This window comes from Microtus pennsylvanicus, chromosome 3 (assembly GCF_037038515.1).
Source record: "Microtus pennsylvanicus isolate mMicPen1 chromosome 3, mMicPen1.hap1, whole genome shotgun sequence".
Classification (NCBI taxonomy): Eukaryota; Metazoa; Chordata; class Mammalia; order Rodentia; family Cricetidae; genus Microtus; species Microtus pennsylvanicus.
The window spans coordinates 81,185,680-81,213,225 of NC_134581.1; the positions used below are offsets into that span (position 1 = coordinate 81,185,680).

Consider the following 27,546-nt stretch of genomic DNA (forward strand, 5'->3'; position numbering starts at 1 on the left):
TTTACAGATGGACTCTGTTCTTATCTGAAAGGTAGGAGAGGTACATTAGTGTTAGTGTCTGTTTAGTTAAAGGGGTTTCTGACCTCACCAAGCACTGCACTATGTGTTCATTTCACTGTTGGTAATAATTATTAACACAAATGGGCTTGAATGGGAGAAAGCAAAGACTTTGGGATTGGGGCAGATACGGAGTACATGGGAGTAGTGTTCTCTATGCACTATACTTTGTGCCCTCTGTCATGCAGCATATGGTGCCTCCTTCCCCAACGGATATAAACATTAGCTCCGCCAGTTTAGATAATAAGACTGTTTAACCATCTCCCAAAGTTATATTTCAGCTACAATACTTTATCAAACCAAGTAGAAATTTGTGACTCACCTGAATATTATCAACAGGGTACGTGTAGCTGGTTATATATGATTTTAATTTTAGTTTTTTTAAAGTGTACGCATGCAAACGCACACACACACACACACACACACACACACACACACACACACACACACACACACACACAATTACCAGATAACTTGGCCATCAAATATAGATTCCAATGGTGATCCTGAAGTTGACCTGGTGTAAGAGTTTATGGATTTGGCTGAATAAAAAGAGGAGTCAACTAAGAAGAGCAAGAAGAGTGATCCAGTGGCCTCTCAATCTTTGATTATTAAGTGCTAATTCCATTTGGATCTATTTGCACCCAAGGAGATGATTGTGAACCACTGTTCTCCTTAGGGGCTTCTCATGCCAGTAGTTGAACCCTAAAGGGAAAATAATTGTCAAGTTCATTCCTGCTAGCAATATAGAAGCGTCATCCTCTTAATCTCTGAGGTATATAAAACAGAAAGACTTTGCCCCTTGAGTGTTGGGGATATTAATAATAATTCAATAATAAATGTCAAGTTTTAAATCAATATTTCATAAGATATATTCATTGTACATAGTATTGAGATAAATGCAGACAATTTCTTTCAAATATAGCATGTATTTTGAGCATATTCATTGTCTATAATATATATAAAAATCATTTGGACTATCAAATGTTTTTTAATTTATTTATTAAAGATTTCTGTCTCTTCCCCGCCACCGCCTCCCATTTCCCTCCCCTTCCCCCAATCAAGTCCCCCTCCCTCAACAGCCCAAAGAGCAATCAGGGTTCCCTGTCCTGTGGGAAGTCCAAGGACCACCCACCTCCATCCAGGTCTAGTAAGGTGAGCATCCAAACTGCCTATGCTCAATAAGCATTTGTCTTATTATTTTTTTAAATATAAGCCCCACTTCATTCTTTACAAATTTGAGGCACATCCTATTTTATTCTCAATATATTTGATACTTAGAATATTATTTATGGTGAGAAAGAAGAAGCTACCTACTTCCTTTCTATGATCAAAAGGAATGTTCTGGAGTTCAATGCATTTTCTCAAATGTATGTTTGTGTTAGAAAACATGTGGTTTTCAATTCACACCTAAATTCAAACTTCTGTTATCTTTTAAAACATTGTGACTTATTTGTTCATTTCTCAAAATTTTAACAGTTTTTTTTCCGTATGTCATTGTTACACAACATATAGCACATTTTGAGTACCTATTAGATAATTTGTCCATGAAGTCATTTTCCAGACAAAGAAACAAATTTGTCTCTCTGTCAACGATGTTTATCAAGCATCTTGTAATCCTTTTTTAAAATTGCACCCCTAGGCAATGTGAAACCCACAGTTGTTTTAATAAATTGCTTTTCACATTCAAGAATTTGTGGAGATTTTTGTAGTCAGAGGCTGTTCATTCGTTCCTAGCCACTCAGACCTGAAAGAATCACCCAGAAACTATATTAATTAAATCACTGCTTGTCCAATCACTTAAGTGTATTGATAGCTAGCTCTTTTATCTTAAATGAACCGTTTTCCATTATTTTACCACGAAGTTCGTGGCCTACCAGAAAGGCTCCTGCATGTCTGTCTCCAGTGGTGGCTACATGACTTCTCCTGACTCTGCCTTTGTTTTACCAGCATTAAGTTTAGGTTTCCTGCTGAGGTCTACTCTGCCATGCCATAGGGCAAAGCAGCTTCTTTATTCATTATCCATTAAAATCAACACATATACAAAAAGACTTCCTACATTATCTCCCCCTTTCTATTCAAATAAAAGTAAGGTTTTAACTATAACATAGTAAAATTACATATAATGAAACAGGTATTAAGCAAGAACTATAGTTGCAATATTTATATCTACTTTATCTTTAATCATAAATAAGGAAAACCATAATTAAAATGATCTATTCTTCACTCCATCAAAGATCCCAGAAGGATATAATATTACCAAGCAAACAGGAAGTGCATTGTAAGCAACTTCCAAAATTCTAGAATTGACAGAGACATCTCAATGCCTGAAAAGTCACCCAAAGTTCTTCTGTGTCATTATGGCATACATCTACAGACCATAGTATCTGGCAGACTTTTCTATGAAGCAGCAAATTTCAAAGACAGTTCCACCTATATTGGCAGTTTGTAAGTCACATTCTTCTGTGTCCTTCAGAATGTCTGGCAGACTCTTTTATGAAGCAAGAATCCTGAAGGACTGTCTCACCTTTAGGCAAGTTTAGTAGTCATTTTTCTGTGCGTTCTCAATGTCCAATTCATACAGTATAACATCAAGCAGTCCTGGCAAGAGCAGTTTCTTGCACAAATGGCTAACCAATGCCAGTCCAGCCCTCATTGTCAGTCACATTCAGAGAGTCCGGTTTGATCACATGCTCGTTCAGTCCCAGTCCAGCTGGCCTTGGTGAGCTCTCATTAGATTAGTCCCACCGTCTCCATGGGTGGATGCACCCCTCGCGGTTCTGACTTCCTTGCTCATGTTCTCCCTCCTTCTGCTCTTCATCTGGGCCTTGGGAGCTCAGTCCAGTGCTTCAAAACACATATACTTTAAATGAGACATATCTGACATCTTGTAGTAGAGAAGCAGAGACTGGAGAATATGTCTACCATATACACCAGACTATAGCACTCTGTCCTGTATAACCCAGCAAAAGTGAGGAGAAATTTCAAAGATTTCAACAAATGTTAATCTTTCAGTAACTAAGTTGTAAATGTAAGGAAGTTGAGCTTTCCTCTGGTTTGCCTAACTCTTTCAACTGTGGTGCTTTTTGGGACTGACCACTGTGGTTTCCCATGATGACAGTAATTGCAAAACAAATGCAATTTGATGAATGGTGAATTGATAGCCTAAGCCTCATAAATAATCTGAAAAATGCAAATAACACTTAAATAATATTCTACTTTAAATGGTTTTACATATTCTTTTAATTATTATAAGAAGTAACAATGCCAAATATCAAGCTGTTTAAAGAAAGAAAATCAAGGGTCAGTTAAGTTTATGTAAATAACACAGCCAGCCTTAGAAAGAGACAAGAATAGTGCCAAAAACAACCATCGTATGTCGACGGGTTTTGTGCACTTAAAAACAAACACCTTTAACAAAATATCATCGACTGATTCCAACAATACTCAGAAGAAATTGTACACCATTATGATTTAAGATGTATCAAGGCACTGGAAATTCTATTTAATATTTGAAAATAATCAAAGGCACTGATATCAACAGAATAAAAAGGCAGAAACCAGTAAGAGTCTTAATAGACATAGTCCACGTAGTTACCAAACCATTTCCCTTATTCATGACCCCACAATAACTAAATAAAGGGTGGATTTCTTCAGCTAAAGGAAGAATATGAAATGCCAGCTTATAGCTATATGCTTAATTTTATGGGAACATTGAAAATTTTTGTATGAGTATTAGGGAAAAAGCAAGCATACATACCTTTCTAATAATAGACAATATTATATCAGGAATTTTTTGCTGATAAAGAGTAAATGAGCCTAATGGTGGTGGTGACACACACCTTTAATTTCAGCACTTGGCAGTAAGAGGCAGGTGGATTTCTGAGTTCGAGGCCAGCCTGGTCTGCAGGGTGATTTCCAGGACTGTCAGCTACACAGAGAATTTCTGCCCCCAAAAAACCAAAAAGAAAAGCAAAGGGAAAGCAAACATAAATATTACCCTGCTTTACAGTTACTTCTGTTATATGCATGATACAGTAAAAGTCATTTCTCCGAAATCCACTTAAATTAATTAATAAATTTAGGAAGAGTAAAGTTTAAAACTCAATATGTGAAAAAAAATGTATAACAAATGAAATCAAGTACAATATAAATTTACCTGTGAAGGCTAGTGTTACTTGCCAACTTGACAGACTCTAGAAACATATGAGAAATAAGCTTTAGGCATGCCTGTGGGGGATTACACCAACTGATATGGGAAGACTGACCTTATCTGTGACCTTTTCCTTTCCAGGGTGGCTGTCCTGACTGTATACAGTGGAGAACAGAGCTGGGGACGAGTATGTACTCTCTTGCTGCTCTCTGACTCTTGTGATGGATGCAGTGTGGTCATGTTATCAGCTCCCTTGGGCTCCTGCTGACTTGACTTCTGCAATGATGGATTGTCCCTTGAATTGTGTGATGAAAAAAAATCCTTTCCTTATTAAATTGTTTTGATTAAATATGTCATCACCACAATGTGAAAAGAAAACAGACAGCATAAAATTACAGACTACTTAAAATATTTTTTCCAAATATATATATATATATATATATATATATATATATATATATAACCTCTTCACTGAAAATTCTAGAACATCCTTGAGAAAAATGAAAGGAAATATATAGATAAAAGATGTGCACCATGTTCATAGTGTGAAGTGACATTCCCATACTTGGAAGTGACTGGATGAATTTCTCATTACAAAGGCTGAACCTGATCCCACTCATTAACAAAGCGTGTGTGCATTCATGTACACACACACATATACCCAGCACCACTACCACCACAACCTCTATCACTACCACACAAAACTAGAAGTCAACTAAAGAAAATTAGGAGAGCATATTACTGTGTCTGGGAGGAAGGAAACTTTTATTAAGTAGAATACATGAAAATGATAAGTATAATCTATTAAGATTTAGCACATCAGATTATTGAAAGACATCATCTTTAAAGGATAAAGTGTGATGTGGGGTACTTCCAACTTTCTCTTCTATTAGGTTCAGTGTGTTCAGATTGGATGCTCACCTTCCTGAACCTGGATGGAGGGGGCAGGTCCTTGGATATCCCACATGGCAGGGAATCCGGACTGCTCTTCAGACTCGAGAGGGAGGGGGAATGGAGTGGGGGGGAGGGGGAGAGGAGTAAGGAGAAGGGGAGAGAAATGGAAGGCAGGGAGGAGGCGGAAATCTTTTCAACAAAAAAACAAATAAAAAAAAGTGATGTGGGCTGAAAATATGTATACGCATAAATGCCAAACCAAAGTGCCTAATAAAGTACTTCTGCCATTTATTGCAAGCAATTAATACAATAAAGTACAAAAGACAATGGAAATAAATAGAATACTGCTTTAGAGAAAGAATATACAAGGGTTAACAAAGGATTAAGCTATTCTGCGTATCAGTATTCACAAGGAAAAGTTATTTTTCATCACAGGGAGATATCATTGTGCATTCACCAGAAAGATGAAAACGCAAATAGTAGTGAGATTTTACAGCAGTGATACCTCTCAAGTGTCATGCATGAGAGTATAAAATCATCGCGGTGCTGTATGAATAAAAATACAAACTTGACTGTTGTGATTGCATTCATAATAGAAAAACAGAAAAAAATGACAGATGATAAAAGCCATTGACCTTCATGTCTGTCAAATGAACCTTACACATGAGATAGGTCCTCTGATGATTTGATTTTTATACACTTCAAAGGCAATGTTCATTTAGTAGAGATTTTATTTCAAACATAGAATTTTTGTATGATTCTGGGTTAATAATGTCATAATGTTCTTTGTGTTGCTAGGCAACAGCAGCTAACTGCAGCTCCTAGTCACATGATCACAAGTGCAACAGTCGACTCTTTACCCGTGCTTTATTCTCTACTTCTTGTGGACATGGGATACAATAACTTCCATGAAAAAGTTAATGGTTTGATACAAAATAATCTTAGTGTTAGATGATTCTTTCCCAAGTATAAATTAATGAAAGTTTGGAACATGTTTAAGATAAGTCAGTCTATCTTTTGATATTCTGTAAAACAGGGATGTTAAGTGCATTTTCAGCACATAGTGTTTTCCACTTTGAAAGTGTTATTAGGTTTTAGCCTCATCAGAAGAACCATTTGTATGTTCTGTTTGATACAAATTATTTCAAAAATGACTTTATGAAAACAGCATTCATAATGTTGTCTTTCACTACATATGGTTAGAGAAAACACGGAGAGGGTATATGGCAGGAATTTGCTCACAATGTTCCATAAAGAGCCCGTTAGAGAATCCTTTAGGTTGTGTAGATCACAAAGTCTCTGTTGTCAACCTCTACAGGCAATGGCTTCAAATGGTATTGCAGTGAAGGTGTGTGACTGTTGACTGTGTTGAGTACAATTCTATTTCTAAACACTGAAATTTGAATTTAATGTTTTTTTCTTAAAGCATTTGAAACATATAAGAATATTTACTCATGAATAATACCAAATTTGATTTGAATTAGATTTGACCAATGAGTTTAGCTTTCTTCTCTGCACTGGGATGGTTGAGCTTGCTAGATTTTTTTGGTAAATATAGTTATCCAAACTCATTGAATTGTATGATTAGCCCTGTTACCTTTCCTATCGATAATAATTATAAATGATTGCAATATAAAAATTAAATGCTGAGGACTATAACGACCTTAGATAAAATAATCATTGAATAAGTTGACTAAAATAAAATATATAACTATATAAAAATCTGCATAACAAAACATTTTATGAATAAAGGACAAGCCTTTACTGTGAAATGTTATATATAGAATCAGCGCTCTGAATTATAAAAGCTCCCACAAATGAATAAAAAGAAAATAGCATAGCAGATACAAAGGTAGAAACATCTACCCAAGGGGCAACCAGTGTAGTTTACCTTCCTCAGGCTAGTGTGATTCTACAGCAAGAACACAGGGCTGTTCTGGAGGAAGGCTTGGTTTCCCATACCACTTTTAGCTCAAAGAACATTTGCAACTTGGGAGAAAAGGAAACTTACTCACAGACTTTCCAGTGAATGTTAGTCCTGCCTCTACCTAGATTGCTTTTCAAAATGTCTGGAAAGGGAAATGAGTGATAAGTTCTCAAATGGTAGCATAGCACAGCTGAGATGGGCTTGGGTAAGCTTTCTGGAAGTTTCTTTGAGGAGCTGTGAAAGGAGGAAACACATGATAGAAATGTATTGAATAAAAGATTAAAAAAATGAACACACACAAGAAAACAGATTTGTACTTGTCTAAGTCACATGCAGAGGCAAACTAGACATGGATCCCCATCCCTTATCCAGAATCTGTCTCCGTTTGACAAATGCTTTCAAGGGGAGTAGAATTCTCTCCAATGGAGTTTTACACAAACCACACTTAAGGGAGGTCCCATGCCCAGCAGTAGATGGCCAACACAAAATGAGCTAAACAGGTAAAAAAACCAACAACACAGAACAACAAGGTCATGGAAAAGTACTTAAAATCCAAGAAATGAACACATAAAAATATTGACACATTAATAAAATGTCATTCATTTTTAATCCCAGAATCTACAACAGCAATAAAATGTATCTAAAGAGAACAAAGCTAGGAGTCAGAAACTTAATGTTATATTTTGTCTCCCTTCTCAAATGGTTCTAAGAAAATATTATCTTAGAGGTTAAGAATTCTCATTCATCATGAGAGAATCTTTCTCCAGAAACTGATGAAAGTAGATACAGAGATTCATGGACAAACATTAGGTAAGTGAAGATTGAGAACCTTGAGGAAGAGGGTGGGGAAGGAAGGATTGTACGAGCCAGAGGGATCATGGGAACTCAGAAACTGAAGCAGCAATCATGGAGCCTACTGGGTCTGCACCATGCCCTCTACATACATACTATCGTTCTTTAACTTATAATTTTTGTCAGAATCCTAACAATGAGAGTGGGTGTGGCCCTGACTGTTTTGCCTTTTTTTTTTTCTTACTGGGTTGCCTCGTTCACTCCTAATATGAAGGTATTTGCCTAGTCTTATTTCATTTTGTTTTGCTGTTTGGTTGCTATTTTCCGTGACCTATTCTTTTCTGAAGGAACATGGAGGAGCAGTGGATTTAGGGTATAGGGAATGTGTGTATGTATGTGTGTGTGTGTGTTGTTGGACAAGGGGAGGGAGGGGAAGCTGTGGTTGGGATGTATTGTATGAGCAAAGAAAAAAGAAAAAAGTTTTAATTTAACGACTGTGTTAAATAGCTTTTCGTGGACTGGAGAAATGACTCAGTGATTAAGTGCATGCTCTATTCTTTCTGAGGATCTGAATTCAGTTTGCAGGATTTACATAGCAGCTCATCACCATCGGTGTCTTCAGTAACAGGGAATGCAACACTCTCTTCTGATCTGCACCTGTACCGGACATGCTCATTGTGGCACACATATGGCCATACTCCAGACAAATAGATGCTATGCTATGCTATGCTATACTATGATAAAAGATATAATAATAAAAATTAGTTATGTTAAAGAAAATCATCTTGAGGGTTCACTAATGACAGTGAAAGCTGATGGGTTTTAAATTAAAAGTTGAGAAGTGACAATAGAATTGGAAGACTTCAAGATGCATTTAAGTAAGATTTAGGGTCAGAGTGAAAATGATGGTGATCATTATAATATGAAAGGAAGTATAATGTTAAGTAACACATACACCGAACAGCTCATATTTATACAGTGAGGATTTTTATGTACATATATGTATGTACATATGCGTGTACAAAAAGAGGCTGTGAATTTGGGAGATTTCTGGGGACAGCTTTGTTGAGCTATGGGCCATTCACCTGTCTTCCATTCAACTAAGGCCATGGTCAAACTACAGTTTATATGGTGAGGAGACTGTGAGTAAAACATACAGATAAAGTGGACTGCACTATCAGACCAACAACTTGACTAGAATAAGAGAGGTCCAGGAATAGTTAGGCATGCCTCTGGGAGTGTACATGACACATTTCCAGAGATGATTTATGGGGGACATTAGCAGAAGGTAGAGAAACAAACCCAAGGTGCTGTTCCAGGTGGAAAACAATTGGAAGAGAGGAGGGCAGCATTTTAGTTGCCTTGTCTTCTGATTATGTCTTGCTGGCTATCTTCTCTATATTTCAGAACCAGCTCCTTAGAACTTTGGCATCGAGCTAGTGACTCTCCAGGGAGCTTCCAGGCCCCCTGCTGAATTGCAACTACTGAGTCATTCTGATTCTTAGAATGAATACTGATTTTTGTTAATGATTTTACTTCTCCAGCATAGAAATGGTATTTGTTGGAGTATATAGATACCATTATACATCCTGTCATCATATTTATTAAATCCAACCATCAATAAATTATATCTACTATATTATATTTCTGTATTACCATGACACATGAATTAAAATATTAAAAAATAAACATTGAATCAGGCTCTTATTGGTTGTTGATAGAATATAAAAGTCATGTTACTCCTTTACTGGGAATTGTCACAGATTGTGGTATAAGCCTTTTATATTTTTGTACATAATCCATAATCAATATGAATGTCTTCATTATCTTGAGGATCCTTAAGGAATTTTTGAAAGTTAAACTTTATAGAGTTTAACCATACATTAAACGTTACAAAGTTTTTAGATACTCATCTTAAAAGATAGTATCTAATTTTCCAGAAGTGGAAATAACAATTATAGACAAGTTGGCAAGACCTATTCTAGGACTTAGAGGCATCAACAGAGACATATTGCATCAATTAATTTCAGTACTGCTAGGTAATAAAGAGACAAATACAACATAGAAAAGCAGAGTATATGTTGACTCTTAAAATCCCAGCAAGCAACTATACTTGTAGTTCAAATTTTAAAGTTCTGAATACGTTGTCAAAGTAAGATACAGATTTGACATAGATTGCAAACTAGAAATTGAAGTTATTATACAACTCTGATTCATGCTGAATCAAATAGTAAAGTATCGTAGCATTCCCACTTAGATGATGAGATTATCATCTTGGTGGAGAATTTGCTTGAGTTTCTATCAATTGGTTGAAAAAGACAGGCAAGATGAATGGATTTGGAACTAATTGTCCCATAGGATTTTAGTATATATATTAATATATCCCTCAATGATAAAGATAAGTCAATATTCCACATAACAAATGATATGAAAGTTCATAGGAAGACAAAGTATTGAAAACAGAACCCTAAAATAAGAGACAATGTTGACATATGCACCAATATGCAACAGATTATTCAAATAATATAGTCACTAACAGATTTACAACATCATCTTTTTTTCACTAATAAGTTTTGTTAACAATATTATTTCTATTATTTTAGGCAACACTGAGCAGTTTTTAAATACTATATATCAGGGAATTCATCTCAACACAATGCTTTATATCTATTCATAATTACCCAAATCAAAAATCATTTTGAGTAATATAGTGGTCTAGCATCTAAACTCTATATGCTCAATCACTTCTTATGTTCAAGACTCTGAGAATACATTTTTTTTTTAAATTTGTAAATATATGACTACCACTGAGACTTGATCTGTGAGTTACTGGTATAATTATGTAAGGTAACCTTTTGAGGTTTTGGGTGCATGCTATATTTTGAAAAATCTCAAGGATAGCTATTACAATTATCATCATTATCCTTATCATCATAAAAGGTTTCATGATTATCACTATCATTGTCATTATTATTTAAAAATATAACCAGAGGACTCTTAAGCCTCAAGAGTTTTTATTCTATATATCTTTTGGACATTGCAATGCAGGTTTAAAGATGATATAAATGGGAATTGAGGAAGTGTTACATAGGAAAACACCACTGGTATTCTAAAAATACACAAAGTAGGGCCAACAAATATTATGCACAGGCAAAATAAACTCCCTTTACTAATATGGCAACAATTGAATTTATGTGTCTACAATGTTTCCCTGTTAAGCATTTTCTTAATGGCTGATTTGACATCCTTATTTCTCAGGCTATAGATCAATGGGTTCAGCATGGGAACAACAGTAGTATAAAACACAGATGACACTTTCCCGTGGTCCATTGAGCTGACTGATGATGGCTGTAAGTACATGAATGCAGCAGAACCAAAGAAGATAGCAACAGCAGAGATGTGGGAGCTGCAGGTGCTGAAGGCTTTGAACCTGCCCTCAGTGGAACGGATACGCAGGATGCTGGTAATGATGAAGATGTAGGACATAAGGATGGTCAAAGCAGGTGTCAGGATATTTAATGCACTCAAGAAAAGAACCAATAGTTCATTGATGTATATACTGGAGCATGATAGCTCCAAGAGTGGAAAAAGATCACAAAAATAATGGTTTATCACATTGGTCTTGCAAAAAATCAACTTTAACATAAAGCCTGTATGAACTGATGACCCAATAATACCCAAAGTATAAACTCCCACTGTGAGCCAGAAACAGAGATGATGAGACATGACAACATTGTAAAGTAAAGGATTACAGATGGCAACATAGCGGTCATATGCCATTGCAGCCAACATATGACACTCTGCAATAGCAAAAACAAGGAAACAGTAGAGCTGAGTCATGCATTCAGGGTAGGAGATGATGTTCTTCACTGTTACAAAGTTCACCAGCATTTTGGGGGTAACAACAGTAGAATGGCAGAGGTCAATGAAGGACAGACTGCTGAGGAAGAAGTACATGGGGGTGTGCAGGTGGGAGCTGAGCACGATCAGGATGATCATCCCCAGGTTCCCCAGCACTGTGAGCAGGTAGATTCCAAGGAAGAGGAGGAACAGGGGCAGCTGCAGCTTTGGTTTGCTTGAGAGTCCAGCCAAGATGAACTCAGTTACCAATGAATAGTTTCCAAGCCCCATTTTTCCAAGCTCTCACTATATTGTCTAAGGTTCTAAATTCAAAACAGAGACATGAGTATGCTTTCTTGTATCATCTGTTTTCTCTCTTCCTCACCCCTGTGTCTCTTGTGTGCATTTTGGAGAGATGGAAAAATGGAGACACAAAGACTTAAAGAATTCTGTGGAGAATATTATCCCTTATAGCAGACATTCCATATAATTTTTTCTTAAGTTTCTCCTGTTTCCTTGGGACAATCAATGATTACAAGATTCAAGGAAGAGTAACAGACATCTAGGAACTTGAAATTACTACTAATCATAACATTTTAAGGAGAGTGCAAGGTCTATACTTTTAACTTCAATTTAAAGTAAAGACTTATTATATTTATTTTTGAAGCATTTTCTTCCCCCTCTCAAATTCTCAGTAATGTATGATATCATGCATATTAATATTTATAATACATAGCAATTAAATTTTATCAGAATCAGAACTGGCAAGAATAATAAGCATTTTCCTTCATTTCTATTTGTAACTGGAATCATAGAACTAGTTTTCATGCTTTAATTGACTTGCTAATACAGTAGTTATCCCATTGAAACTGCTGCACTGTGTATGCCATAAACTTCATGTAGTCCTGCTGCCCTTCAAGGTGTTGTACTTACATCTCAACAGCAGAGGGTCTGTGCTTTCTTCTAACCTGTATAGTTTCTGGGGAGAAATACATTGGCATTCATTCATTCATATTCTTTACCACTGTGGAAAAGAAACAATGGACCAGGACTGAACCCTACTATTATTAGATTGGCAGAGACCAAAATACTACTTGTATTATGAGAGCAGTTTGGAAGGCCAACACAGGATACATTATTCACTGGTAGATTCTGTGATCATGAGGTTTATATGTATCCTCTAAAATGTTTGTTGGTGGTGGCTTTTGATTACCAGAATACTTACAAAATGCAATTTGAAATTTTTATCAACCCACTGTAGCTAATACTTTGATGTAGCTTTTCAAATAAATTTATATTTAAAAGGTAAAAATGTAGATATTAACACCAAAAAAATTCAAGCAACATCTGTACTATTTACTATCTTTACATTAGAGTGGGGGTACTTTAAAGGGACATGGAAACCAGATAATTTCAGAAAAAAATCAACAACTCTTGTTAATTGAGGAATTTTTAAAATAACAGAGAGTAATTTGACAATATGGTAAAAATGCACATATCACATGACATGTGTATCAAAATATTCAACATATTGGTTTATTTAAATCAGTATTGTCCTCACTGTATTTGTCTCCAAAAGTTTAAGGTAAAATTAATGTCTTGTGCAGAAGTATGTTGCTCCTGAACCAAATAGGACATCTCAATAGTACGACATGCTTTGATTTCCTCAAAACTAGGAATGTTAGAATATTTGTTGTATAGTCATTTTTCAGGTATTGCTCAATGGCATAGGCATATTAAGCCACCTTTGGGATCTTTTCCAACTCTAGTATTTTGTGACTTGATAATGCTAATGTCATTAGATTAGGCAATCTAAGTTCAAATCTTTTCTCAAAATACTATTTGCTGTATGACCACCAAAAATTAATTCAATTCTTAAATTCACATAGAAAGCAGAAATTCATATATGTGACATGTAAAAATTAAATTAACTGGCACACAGTTTCTAGATTGTGGTATGAACTTAATTGATGCCCATGTGATTTACATCACAACGTGTTGAATTTCTCTCTGAGATGTCCTACATGTGTTAGTCAGCAGTTTTTCTATTGTTTCATATCGTAGATCTGAATAATGTTTGGTATATTGCCTTGTGTGTAGGAAGTGTGTCAAAAATATGTTCAAAACAGCTGTCCACAGAAGTTTAACATTCAGTTAAAACAAATCTATAAGAAAGGAACACCATCTTCACACTGACTGAGTTAAAAATGAGTAAATAATGACATGTCTGATAGGAGTTTCTACTGACAAAGACATTGGGGAAACAGACTTCTCAGCAGAGTGTTGTCTTTAGAACGAGCATGGGTATAGACGGATAAACTGCCATGAACATCTGTGTGGACCAGCAGAGATATTTCAGCAGAAGATTGGGAGGTTTTAAAAGATAAGCTTGGGAGTTTGTACTTACCCTTTCTTTGCAAGAAATTTAGTGTTTGAGGTTTTTATTCTCCATTTCACTGGATGTGAAATGTGAGAAGATATTGGAGCCTCTGATTTTGAACTGTGATTAAGATGATGTTTCAGTCATTTGTTCACTGCAAAGATGGGTTGATATCCATGTGTTAGAGTCAATCCCAGTCTCATTAGAAACAAAAAATAATAAACTCTCAGAAGATCCCTATCCCATATGTATTAACTGTGAGGAAAAGAGTCAGCAATTAGAAGTTCCCTTTCCCCAACCAATGTCAAGGGATTAATATCATCTAAGAATTTTGTTTTTCTTGTTAGATTCTATATTGAAACAAGAACATGAGTGTTCTCATTGTTAGAGTTTTGGATATCTCAAACCAAGGCACTTAAGACGCCAAAATTTCAGGACAATTGTAAAACATATGTTTAAAGAATTATCTCATGTGCTTTCTCCAAAAGGGAAAACAGGAAACTAGAGAAGCTATATGCTTTTAATTACCTTTGTTGACTTCACTTCTCTTACTCTATTTAAATATTATAATACATGCAGAAACCATGATTTTTAGGGTATTTTCAGCTGTGGAGTGAACACAAGCATGCTTCATTTTGCTGCCCCTCTGCAATGTTCAGACATTATCAAAGACCCTCAAGGAGTTCCTAACAAAACCAGTAGGCAGAGACAAGGAGTTCTTTCTTAATGAATGAACAAGATGAATTTATTTTTGTAGATTTTATTTTTGTACTAACTTATTTGTTGAAGAAAAATTACATTTAATGTTCTATTGATTAATGTAGAGTTTTGAGAACATAGTTGCAATAAATTTTTGCTTACGTTGGAATTCTTTAAATTTTTTGAATGTAGAATAGAGTTTTAGTATTCTTCTAATGGGTATTTCTCCAAACAGTTAAGTTCTACCACATAAGTTTTAAGCAAGATTAGTAAAATTAAAGCTATCAGCAGTTAATGGGTGCTGGCAAGGAGAAAATGAAGTATCACTAGGTGTATCAACCACACTCCTGGACAGGGCCTATTCCCTGGAGGACTTGGGTGACACAGAATGGACTCAATTTTGTTTTTTTTTCGTTGTTTGTTTGTTTTTCATGGACTTTAGGTTTCATTTTGTTGTTTTGGCTTGTTTTGTTTTACTGATCTTTGTTTAATGGAGCCTTGTTTTTTCTTTTTTTCTTAGAGAGCGAGACAGAGCGAGAGAACATAAAGTTCTGTTAGCAGGAGGTGGGGAAGATGATCTCAAGGGGTTCAAGGAAGGGAAATTTGTGATTAAAATATATTATATGAAAAAGTTTTACATAAAAATAAACTAGTTAAAAATAGCAAGCAATCAAAAAACAGACATTAAGACAAAAAATTGATGCCAACATGGTCTAAAACATTTGGGGCTGATGCCTGCCACCCACTTTGGTTCCAGATGCTTTTCTACCCACTTGGGGTCAGGAGGAAAGTAGCTGAGTCCAGGACCCTGGCTCAGTGCTTCCAAACTTTGGCAGGTGGTCAAATCAGGTCTGCTAGGTGTTCACAGGCAGGAGAGCATGGCAGATTCCTGCTGACATACACAGAAATATTTCCAGACCATGCCTTGCACTGTATGACAGATTAAACTTTTTCATATAAAAAGGATTTATGTGATGAAGACTCCTTCTCAGAGTTAAAGTGGTGAGCATAGCTCGTACCCAACAGTCCCAGAGCTAATGGTAGTGGTACCTCCACCATATTGAAAGGTGGGAAGAGACAGAGCAAGCATCCAGGGCTGCTGCAACTACACTGCTTATCACTTTAAAGTACTCCTGGTCAAAAAAGTATTACAAATATACAATACAGATAAATTTAGATGAAAAAGAGCTCTAAATGGGTCACAGTGTATTTGAAAAGCGTATGTAATTTTGGGAGTGAGAAGAAAAAAAAATATAGACAGTTATAAAAAAAGTAAATGGTTTTAAAAAGTAAAACATAGTCTTTAAAAAGCCAGAAAACAAACAGTCATAAATTTAAAGGAATAAAAAGAAAAATTAGGCACATACAGATGGAATATGCACAGAGACTCTGGATTATGTATGTTATTGTGTTTTCTTTGAATTTTTGACTGTAAAAGAGCTAAGTACAAAGAGACATTTCATTGTATGGGATACTAAGCTAAACCAACATATATATTTTAAAGGGATCTTGACTTCAAAATTTGGGTCTAAGGACATGCTGGTTTAGAAAAGAGGTTCTTTTTTTTTTGATTCCACAGAGGATGCGAACCTGTGGATTCCTTCTAGACTAATGTAGTTTGATGGAGCAAGACACCCCTTAAAGGTCATTGTAAAAACCCCCAAGAAGAAAATACTTTCCCCCAAAAAAGCAGGAAGCAGTTTTGAGAGAACTACATCCAAATTCCCCAAATGATTGTTTATAAATGTTTGTTTACATTTAAAGGGTATATGCTGTAGATATCAATACTTTGCATTGGTATGGATCTTGGTTATCCTTACAAATTTAGGTCAGTCTGATATGTATATTTCTGCTCTTGATTAAGGTATTGTGTTTGTGTTTAAAAAGGTAATGTATAGTTAAAAATATAGGTTAATAGAGAGTAATCTCTAATAGTCAAGTTTGTAGTCATGTTAGGTAAGTTTTCTAGGTGTAAAAAGATGTATTTCAAATGTATATTTATTCTTCAAACCTTTCAAAGACTAATAGAATTTGTCATTTAAAATGTTTTAATAACTTATGACTTTTCATGACAATGAGACACATCTGCTCCTGACAGCACCTATCTACTTCAAGAGGTTAATGGGCATCAAAGAGGCTCCTTATGAAGTTTGTTTGCCTGGACTACTTGATGTTATGCTGTATGAACTTGTTATGCAGGATACACAGAAAATTGACTACTGAACTTGTCTAAACATGAGATGGTCCTTTGTGGTTTCTGCTTCATGAAAGAGTCTGCTAGACATTCGGCAGGACACAGAAGGAAGTAACTGAAAAACTGCCAATATAGATGGAAATGTCTTTGAAATTTCCTGCAGGTCAACAGAGCTAGGAGGGGAAAACTAAAGTGAAATCTGGGAGAAAGGAGGTGGAGTCTGGGAGAAGGCATGTAGCTGCCTGCTGAAGACAGATTTGCTGGAACCTTGCTGGTAAGCCACAGCCAAATGGCAATTCAAAGATTAATAGAAACGGGTTAATTTTGAGATATAATGTCTAGCCATTATGAAGCAAGAGATAATAGGCCAATCAGTGAGTTAATTAGTAGAGTTTCTATGTGATTATTTTGCAACTGGGAAGTTGAGAATGAATCTGTGACTGCCCTGCTGTGTTGGTCTTGTGCTTCCTGACCCAAACTAACATCCTCCCTTTCTGTCCCAGTGCTGCTGGCAAAGTTGAAAAGGATTGAGAGTGTTCTAGGTAGACAGAAAGAAACAGGGATCCAGCTGTATTATATGTATCTTGAGCAGGAGCTTCCTCCTGGTGTACTTACTTGGAGCAGATGATAAAAGAAGGAAAAAAAAGTTGTTGCTAATCAACAGTGATACTATGCAAGACTTTTTATATGACATCCATCGAATTCAGATGCAATATCATTTCTATAGCATATATGTGGTTAAAATGTGGAGTTGTAGGTAATGCATAAAAGTTAGCCACTTGTGTTTATCACTGAAAGGACTATGAAAGCTGGAAAAGAATGGAATAAAAAAGGTATTTTGGGGTGGGAAGTATCAGAAATAAAGACAAAGATAAAGACTGAATTTAGTATGAGATAGGCTTTTCTAAAAATGCTTTACTCCCACAGGCAGGGAACCCTGATTGCTCTTCGGGCCAAGGAGGGGGGGGGACTTAATTGGGGGAGAGGGAGGGAAATGGGAGGCGGTGGCGGGGAAGAGACAGAAATCGTTAATAAATAAATAAATAAAAGCACATTCAGCCACTCTGAAAAAAATGCTTTACTAGTTACTAAAAGACTGCATATTTTATTAGTGCTTCATATATCTTATTTTAGTCACATTTAAAAGAATTATTTTTTCTTAGATGCAGCACTAAGTCTAAATGTTAAATTCGAGGTATTGGTATCAGAGAATTCAGTACTAGTACAGCCTCAAGTGTACTTGCTCATTGCAGTGTACCAGGGTTTGGTTTCCAGCATCCACATTGTGATTCACAACAATCAGTAACTCTGAGTTCAGGACATATAATACCCTCTTTAGGTTTATAAACTAGAAACATATATGGTGTATAAGCAACCTGAAATTTATATACACAAAAATGTAAATCTTTAATTTTTTAAAAAAATGTTCTGGATACAACTATATAAAAATGCAAATTTTCAATATGAGGAAGAAACTGTTAAATATTTATTTCTGATGTTTATTCTGTTTTCTACTACAATAAGCACTTCTGAGCCTTAGTTTGAAATGCCACTTTCTAGATCACCATTGTATCTCTTAATATCTCTTACAATTAAGTTTGTTTATACGTCTAAGTCTTTTTCAGAGGGATGTAGGTGAGCTCCATCATTCTGTGTTGTACTCATCAAGGTATGAGGCATCCATTTTTCCTCCCATAGATTCCTGGTCTCTGGATGTAATGCTTAGGTATGCAGATAGGCAAAACACCAACACACATAAAAAATTAAAAATAATTACACATTTGTGAGTATGTGTGTATGTATGTGTGTATACGCTATGTGTGAATGGGACTCGTAGAGGCGAGAAGAAGATTTTAGATCCCCTAGAGCTGCCATTATAGGCAGTAGGGAACCTTCTTAGGAATCTTCTAAAGACGGAGGCATCTTAACTGTGCAATCATCTTTCCAATTCCTATGAATAGTTTCTATAAGAATCTGTCCATGACTTTGGGAAGGAAAAGTGTCTAGAGGGATCATAATTTCTGTTTTTTTTGGGGGGGGGAGGAAATGATTTCCATTCATTGTTGTCAAATCTTGTTTTTCTGTTTGGTCTCCTTAAGGAAGTGAAGCTGTATCTTGGAGAGGGTGCTATTGAGCCACAAAATACTGGTGATATCTTCCAGTGACCATATTACCCCCAGCAGTGGTAAAAACTGGGAACAGAATTGAGAAGATCCAAAACAGTTGTGATGGAAATTGATGATGATGGTGGTGGTGGAGATGATGAAAACAATGACTACTATAATGTCGATGATAGCTGTGTGTGTGTGGTCAACAAATGCTCATGGTTACTGCTGTTGATGGCAACATCATGTTGGTATCTTTTCAAGGAACAGTCTTCAACTACTACTCAGTTGCTGCAGTGTATATGTTTGAGCCTTGCCACAGACATTTCTCTGGTAGCAGAGATCAGCCATAAAAGACAATGCATGGAGATAACTGCTGGCCTCTGAACCCAAAATATGTTTGAAGACTGCAAAAGGGCGGCTTTGTGCTGCAGCTCAACACACACTCTCCTTATTCTTTTTTTTATATTTATTTATTTATTTATTATGTATACAATATTCTGTCTGTGTGTCTGCCTGCTGGCCAGAAGAGGGCACCAGACCCCATTACAGATGGTTGTGAGCCACCATGTGGTTGTTGGGAATTGAACTCAGGACCTTTGGTGGAGCAGGCAATGCTCTTAACCACTGAGTACAATATTCCATCTGTGTGTATGCCTGCAGGCCAGAAAAGGGCACCAGACCCCATTACAGATAGTTTTGAGCCACCATGTGGTTGCTGGGAATCGAACTCAGGACCATTGGAAGAGCAGACAATGCTCTTAACCACTGAGCCATCTCTCCAGCCCCCCACTCTCCTTATTCTTTAGGCAGGAAGGAATGGAGTTGATCTCTTTCTCTCTCTGTCTATGTCTGTCTGTCTGCCCCCCTCTGTCTGTCTCTCTCTCTCTCACCTCTCTTCCTTTCCCCTCCCTTTTTATTTCTTTGTATTATGTAAAAAAAAGCCTTGCTTTCCTTATTAAGAATCCCCAGAAATTATTTTTAGTTCATTAAATTTTGTGATGTAAGTTTTAGGTTCAACAAAAATGTTTCATTGCTCCTAAATATTAGGACTATTTCTTGACATTAGTGCTGACAATGGCATTTGTTCTAATGTGAGTATGTGAATCTCATCTATAAAACCCTCTTAGCTCATGTGTTCAGCTAAGTAGGTCCATCCTTTAATCAAACTTAAAAATGAGGAATTGGACTTTGGTAACTGCATTCCTCCTGATGGGAATCCCACATACAATTGAGCTGGAAAAGTTGCTCTTTGTTCTCTTTCTGGCCTTCTCCCTGCTCAGACTTCCAGGAAACCTATTCATTCTTTTAGCCATTGTCACCTTTTCCAGCTTTCACACATATTTGTATTTCTTCTTGGAAAGCCTGTTAGTGCTTGATATATTTTGCCCTTTGTTGAGTTCCCAGAGAAAGATGCTCTATGTCACAGGACATAGACACATCATCTCTTATGAGGGCTGTGCTCTAGGTTCTTCTTCTATCGTTTCCTGGGCTGTTCTGATGGCCTACAATTCCCTTGCAGTCATATGTCAGCCTTTGTGGTACACAGTCATCATGAGTTCATGGGTGTGTGCCTCCATGACAGTGGCTACCTGGATGGGGAGCTGTCTGCATGCATCTGTTCTCATGTTTCTAATCTTCTAGTTACCCTACTGTGGACCCAGTGAATTAGACAACTTTTTTTTCTGTGACTCCTTGTGGTGTTGCCTTGGTTTGTTTAGATATGTATCTGGCACAAGCTGTGAGTTTCATCAATGTAGGTCTTGTTGCACTGCTGTGCTTCCTCCTTATTCTTACTTCATACTCTCGCATAGTTATCTCCATATTGAAAAATCCGTTCTTCTCAAGGCAGACGCAGAGCCTTCTCCACCTGCAGTGCCCACCTGACATCCATCCTGCTCTTTTATGGCCCTGTAGTCCTCATTTACCTCAGACCTGCCTCCAGTCCTTGGCTGGATTCAGTGGTTCAAGTGGTGAATAATATTGTTACTCCTTCCCTTAATCCTTTGATATATTCGTTTAGAAACAGGGAGGGAAAGTTGGCTTTGAGAAAGGTCTTGACACAAGAGATGCACAGTCCTGGGGAATAAGCTTTATATCATAATCTCACTTTACAGTTTGTCTCTATTATGTGTTAGAAGTTGCCTTTATTTTAGTATGATCTTAAAAGTTGTTCGTGGCATACTTTATAATGAGTAGATATTATTTTGATCAAAGTTTATATTTCTATTCTTTTAATTTTTGAAATTATAATATAATTGTATCATTTGTCCCATCTCTTTCTTCCCTCCAATCCTTCCTGCTCTCCTTTAGCTTCATGGTTTGTGTTTTCTATAATTGTATTTATATACATATAGATTTTGTGTATTTTATATACATATAGTCCTACATATGTTTATATATACATCTATTTTCTTAAATATCACATTTTAAAATCATTTTTAAATTCATATAATATCAGTTATACATATGTATATTTTCAGAACTAAGCTTTTGTCAATGGACAACTACTTCATACACCCTTCCTTTTTTTAACACCCATGTTTACCCTCTCTTGTATTCATTTCTTGCATTCTAAGTGCATATCAATATTTACCTTTATATATATATATATATATATATATATATATATATATATATATATATATACATTGCAGGTTTGATTTTAATTTTTTAAGACTGTATGTGTATCTAGGGTCAGTGAGAAGTGAAAAAGAGAAGAAAGCTGGTGGAGGAAGAACTAAGGTGCATGTCATCACTCTCATTGCTAATCTATTCATGATACTTAGAAACTGGAAAAACCTGATGTCCATCAACAAATTAATGGATAATAAAAATTTGGTATGTTTACACAATGAAATATTATTCAGATAGTTAGAAGGTGAATATATTTTTTAATTAAAGGACATTTATAGAGTCATATAAGTCATTTTACGTTATTTATTAAGAAGTTATTAGTCTTAATTAAACCTATTAGCTGAGATATACAGTCTCCTTTTTATTCTAGTGCCCTTCTTGTCTTGTAGCCTTGGAATAATCTTCAAGAAGCTAGAGAAAACAATTTGGATATTTATAAAAACATAAGAACCAGACTACAAGCAGATTCATCCCCAAAAAAGTGCAATCTATGTATCTAAAACTTGGCTACAAACACTTTTATTCATTTTATATTTGTCTATACTTTTATGCACATAACTTCATTTATTCATTCACATGGCAGTTTTTGAGCAGCTTTGCTTCATTTGTTCTAGAAATTGGGGGCAGAATATAAAAGACACTTATGCCTATGATTATTAGAGATCTTATTTTCTAGACATATATGCCTAACTCTTATCAGAATAAGTGTTAAATTTCATTTGAAATGAGTGTCATGAAGTAGGTACATAATCTCTCTCCAATAAGGAGGTATATGCTGGATGACCTCATTTATTTTGTTTCTAAGATCCTATAAACAGGAAAGCTTTTTGTACATACTAAAGAAATGCCCATAAAGAAACTACATTGAAACCTGCCAAAGTTGATTGGGTCATTTTGGAAAATATTGCAGTAAATTTTTCTAAATCACAGCATAATTACTGTCTTCTGATACTTTCATATATAGCATGAAAACAGGAGACAGACCATTATTTAGACCTCACACCTTCCTGCTCTTTCTAACTCTGTCTCGTTTCTTTGGTTTTATTTGAGTGTTGGTTCCAATCTCATAGCTGGGAAATGGGTCTGTGTGAAACATGCAAGTTTCTTAGGAAATATGTACCCCTCAGAAATGTGTGGGTGTGAGTTCAGTTATGCCTGTCATTGCACTGCTCACACCCTTTGTCTATTGTTTTCTTAATGCTAACTAGTTTGAGGGGAAATATATGAAGAATCTCTGGAAAAATATTTGATTCAGTAAGTGCTTCTATACAAATAAAAAGAGAAATACATGTAAAACTTTCTATGAAGATATGAACCTAATTGTTGTTAACTGAATGGGTCCTTGTGTTAGTTATAGTTTTTCTTGCTGTGAAGAGACACCATGACCATGACGACAACACTTGTAAAGAAAACATTTAATTTTGGTGGCTTGCTTACAGTTTCAGAGGTTCAGTCCATTCTTACCATGAAGGGGAGTATGGCAGCCTCTAAGCAGACATGGTGCTGACTAAGTAGTTGAGAGTCCTACATCTTGCAGGCATCAAGAAAACAACTGACACACTAAGCAGTATTCTGAGCATAGGAAATATCAAAGTCTGCCCACACAGCGACACACTTTCTCTAAAAGGCCATGCTCACTCTAACAAAGCCACACTTCTTAATAGTGCCGCTCCCTATGAGATTATGGGCACCAGTCACATTCAAACTATCACAATCCTCACAGGAAAAAACATACACGATTTTCTGTGTCATTGAAAATTGCCATCCAATCATTCTAGTTGCAAGGTCAAAAACATTGAATTGGTTTCCTGTTATGATCACTCTCTTGCAATCCACATCTAAATCATGAGTACATATTAGGTTCTCTTCAGGGTATATCAATAATCCTGTCTCCTTCCATTGCCACTGAATTTTATCTCTTCTCCATTTCGCTTTCATATTCTTATTCCTCAATCTTCATGTGTGTGTAGATTTGTCACTTCAAATATTACTATAGGCCATTGAGGAGGCTTAGTAGGTTATAAATCTTGTCACCAAGACTGAAGACTTAATGTCCAAGAAAAGGAGAGAGCCAACTCTCTCATCTTGTCCTATGATGCTCCTTTCATGGCACCCCTCCTTCGAAAAATCAATATAATTTGTAGAATTTATAAAATAGACCTACTCTTTCACATGAGACCACCAAGATTTTGTCTTATTTTATTCTTAGTGGTATTTGCTAAGAACACAAACACACACACACACACATACGTACACATCTATATGTATACATGTATACTTATATGTATACCAGTAAGTAAGAAAGTAGGTTAGTGAGCCTAAGTGAAAATCGCTGTGTTGGGAGTAGTGATACTAAAATGGTGAAACGAGGTTCACCAAAAATAAAAAAAACACATTTTGTTTTAAGATGGCTCTTCAACTTGAAATAGCATTCTTACACACAAGACAATTTTAAAAAAATTGAATGCTTAAATTGGTAGCTTTAAGATGTTTTCTATACAGACTGAGAGTGTAACCCACCATTTACAAATTTTCTTATGGCTTCTTTGACATCTTTATTCCTAAGACTATATATAAGGGGATTAAGCATGGGAATCACGGTGGTGTAAAAGACAGAAGCCACTTTCTCCTGGATTGTGTCACCTGTAGCTGGTTTCAAATACATGAAGATGATGGAACCATAGAAGACTCCAACAGCTACAAGATGGGAACTGCAGGTACTGAAGGCTTTGGATCTGCCATCTGCTGAACGTATTCTCAGGATGCTGGCAAGGATGAAGGCATAAGAGATGAAGATAGAAAATACACTTACAAATACATTAAGTCCAACCAGCAGTATCATCAAAAACTCCTTGGTATAGTCTCTTGAGCAAGTTATGTTCAGAAGAGGGAGGATGTCACAGAAGTAATGGTGAATGACATTAGCTCCACAGAAGGAACGGCTGGAAATGTAGCTGGTATGGATGGTGGCTCCAAAGGCCCCCATAGCATATACAGCAGAGGATAGTAGCACACAGACTCTGTGAGACATGATGACATTGTAGAGCAAGGGGTTGCAAATGGCAACGTAACGATCATATGCCATGACTGTTAGCATGTAGGAGTCATCAATACCGAAGAAAGAGAACAGAAACAGCTGGGTCATGCACTCAGGAAAGGCTGTGGAATTCTTCTCTGATACAAAGTTCACCAACATCTTTGGGATTATAACAGAGGAGTAGCAGAGATCTATGAAGGACAAGTTACTGAGAAAATAGTACATGGGTGTGTGAAGCTGAGAGCTAATCCTGATTAAAAAAACTAACCCCAAGTTTCCTGACACGGAGACCACATAGATCAATAGAAACAGGGTAAAGAGTGGAATCTGGAGCCCTGGCTTGTCTGTTAACCCCTCAAGGACAAATAAGGTAGAGTGATTTCCTGGGCTCATTCTCCTCCCAGCTTTCATGAGTTGAATGAGTCAACCAATAGAGGCAAACATTACCAATTGGCAGTATTTGTTAGCTTGCAGTTTGACAAATGACATTTTTTTTAACAGAAACATTTTTTGAAATCTAAACTCAACAATCTAGCAGTACTTCTTTGAGTATCGCCTACCATCATGATTACAGTTCCCGTGGCTTCATTTGTATTCCTTGCATTGAGAAGTAAAACCCACTAGGTTTCTATTTTATTGTCCTCATGTGACATTTAAGTGTGAAATTCAAGAAGCTACCAATGAAGCTCTAGCTTTTCCTGCAAAAGAAGAATAACTCTGTTATTCACACATCTTCCAGGAGCACCTACTGAGAGACGGTTTTCCATTTGGACGCTAGGGTCTGCACTGGCTGTTGTGTCTGATGTCTTGGGCCTGAACTTCCATTACTGATGCTACTTGAGTTTCCTTTCTACTTAACTTCTTCAGTCCCTGATTCTAATCTGTCTATATTCACTCCGAGTTTCTGGTCTTTAATTAAATATTTTCTTGCTGCTACTCGTGGGTTATAGAGAAGTCAAGAGAATTGGGACTATAGGGGTCTGTGAGCAGGGAGTTGTTATCTTTTGCTGAAGGAGAATTGAAATGAGAAAAGAAAAACACCAAGACAATTGGTGCTTGTGTTCCAGGCAGTGTGCTGAGGGCACACTTATGACCCTTTTGATGTAAAAAAGACTGCAGAAGAACGAGAGAGAGGGGATGGAGAGAAAGAGAGAGAGAGAGAGAGAGAGAGAGAGAGAGAGAGAGAGAGAGAGAGAGATTGATTTTGTTTCACAGGTGAGAAACTGGAGAATGTTAGCTTTGCTCAAAGGTAACATTTTTTTCCCACTTTACATGTATTTATATAAAATTTCCCAAATTTATGACTTTTACAATTGTCAATTAATTTATCCTCTCCTTCTCTTGAGAGGCTTTTACTCCCATAGTTGCAATATCAAATGAGACAAAATCCTAACCTCTAGTAGAGAAAATCAATACACTCAGAAGCAGGTAATTTAGAATAGAGAAGTGAAAGCCACTGCAAAACAGTAAAACAATATTGGGCCACAGTTAGATTCTGCTTATTCTATCAATAATATACATTAAGGGGTCATAGATTCTATCTAGGGACTCACATAGAGGTGATGTCATGCAGAAAAATGTGGCATCGGAATATTGGTAATGCAGTCATGGTAAACTAGAAAAACAGTTGAGATTCATTTGATATGGATGATATATGAGACTTGTAGGATCTTAAGAAGTTCATCACTTCCTCAACACAGGATATAAACACATTAAAGATGCTTTTGGAGGGCAGGGTTAGGGAGTATGTTCTGCTTTGAACATACTCAGCTTGATGTTATATAGGACTGAATGAATATTTGTGTAGGACACTATACATGAGTTTAGAATTCAAGGGAGATGTCTATGTGGGATGTGGTTTCTGAATCATCAGTACAATCTTGATGCTAGGGAGTGGATGGAGACATCCCTGCAGTTGCAGGTAGATACTAAATTATCAAAAACATTCTGGCAGTGCTTTTTCACTGCTATTACCAGTAATTGTGTTTCTCAGTAAGGATGCTTCAAACCTCTTCCCTCTTTGCTTCTACCCATTTTTTTTTGTATTTACCATCTTGTCTTACTCCCCATGGTTGTCTGTCTAGAGTAGTAGTCTGGGAATTTCTTGTAAAGAACTAAAAGCCTCCAGAAAAAGTATGCAGCACAATGGAGGAGGCTTGCTCTCTTTCCTCTTCCTCCAGAGTCTCTCTTTGTACGGCTATCACTCACATCCAATTTAAACAGTAAGTTTGAATGAATACCACATTCCCAGTTTAACACTTCTGTAAGTATTGAAAACATACTTTCATGTGGACTGTACCACTGACAAACATGATTTAGACTTTCTATTCCTGACAAGGTATTAGATCAAAGTACATTTCTATTTTTCAATATGTTTGGAATGCTGATCATGGTAATCCTGTAGAATGCAGGTGTTTGAAGATGGCAATATGAGGATCAGGATAATGTTCAAATCTCCAATTGTTTTGCTTAAAATATCTCTGATTTGATATGAGAATTATAATCAAGGGAGAAAGGTACAGAAAGAATTATATGGAGTAAAGAAGTCTTACTAAATGTCTGAAATGACTTGCTGTTTTTTAAGATTATATTTAAGAAATCAACATCTGGGCTGGAGAGATGGATCAGTGGTTGAGATCACCGACTGCTCTTCCAGAGAACCCATGATCAACTTTAAGAAACCACATGGAAGCTCAAAGCATTCTGTAAGTCCAGGTCCAGGGGACCCAACAATCATGGCAAAAACATCAATGTATATAAAATGAAAATAAATAAATCAAGCCGGTAGTGGTGGCACATGCCTCTAATCCCAGCACTCAGGAGGCAGAGGC

At 36.3% G+C, this 27,546-nt stretch overlaps 2 protein-coding genes and 1 pseudogene across 2 annotated transcripts; 1 reads left to right on the top strand and 2 right to left on the bottom strand.

The window, feature by feature from the left end:
- Nucleotides 1-11,021: 11,021 nt before the first annotated feature.
- On the bottom strand, nucleotides 11,022-11,957 carry LOC142847108 (olfactory receptor 8G3-like). The gene has a single exon (XM_075967838.1). The coding sequence runs from the start codon at nucleotides 11,952-11,954 to the stop codon at nucleotides 11,022-11,024; it is 933 nt and encodes a 310-aa protein (XP_075823953.1). The 5' UTR covers nucleotides 11,955-11,957.
- Nucleotides 11,958-20,217: 8,260 nt separating this feature from the next.
- LOC142847109 (olfactory receptor 10D1B-like) lies at nucleotides 20,218-21,131 on the top strand (annotated as a pseudogene).
- Nucleotides 21,132-24,172: 3,041 nt separating this feature from the next.
- On the bottom strand, nucleotides 24,173-25,108 carry LOC142846773 (olfactory receptor 8B3-like). Its single transcript, XM_075967581.1, has one exon. The coding sequence runs from the start codon at nucleotides 25,106-25,108 to the stop codon at nucleotides 24,173-24,175; it is 936 nt and encodes a 311-aa protein (XP_075823696.1).
- Nucleotides 25,109-27,546: the final 2,438 nt, after the last annotated feature.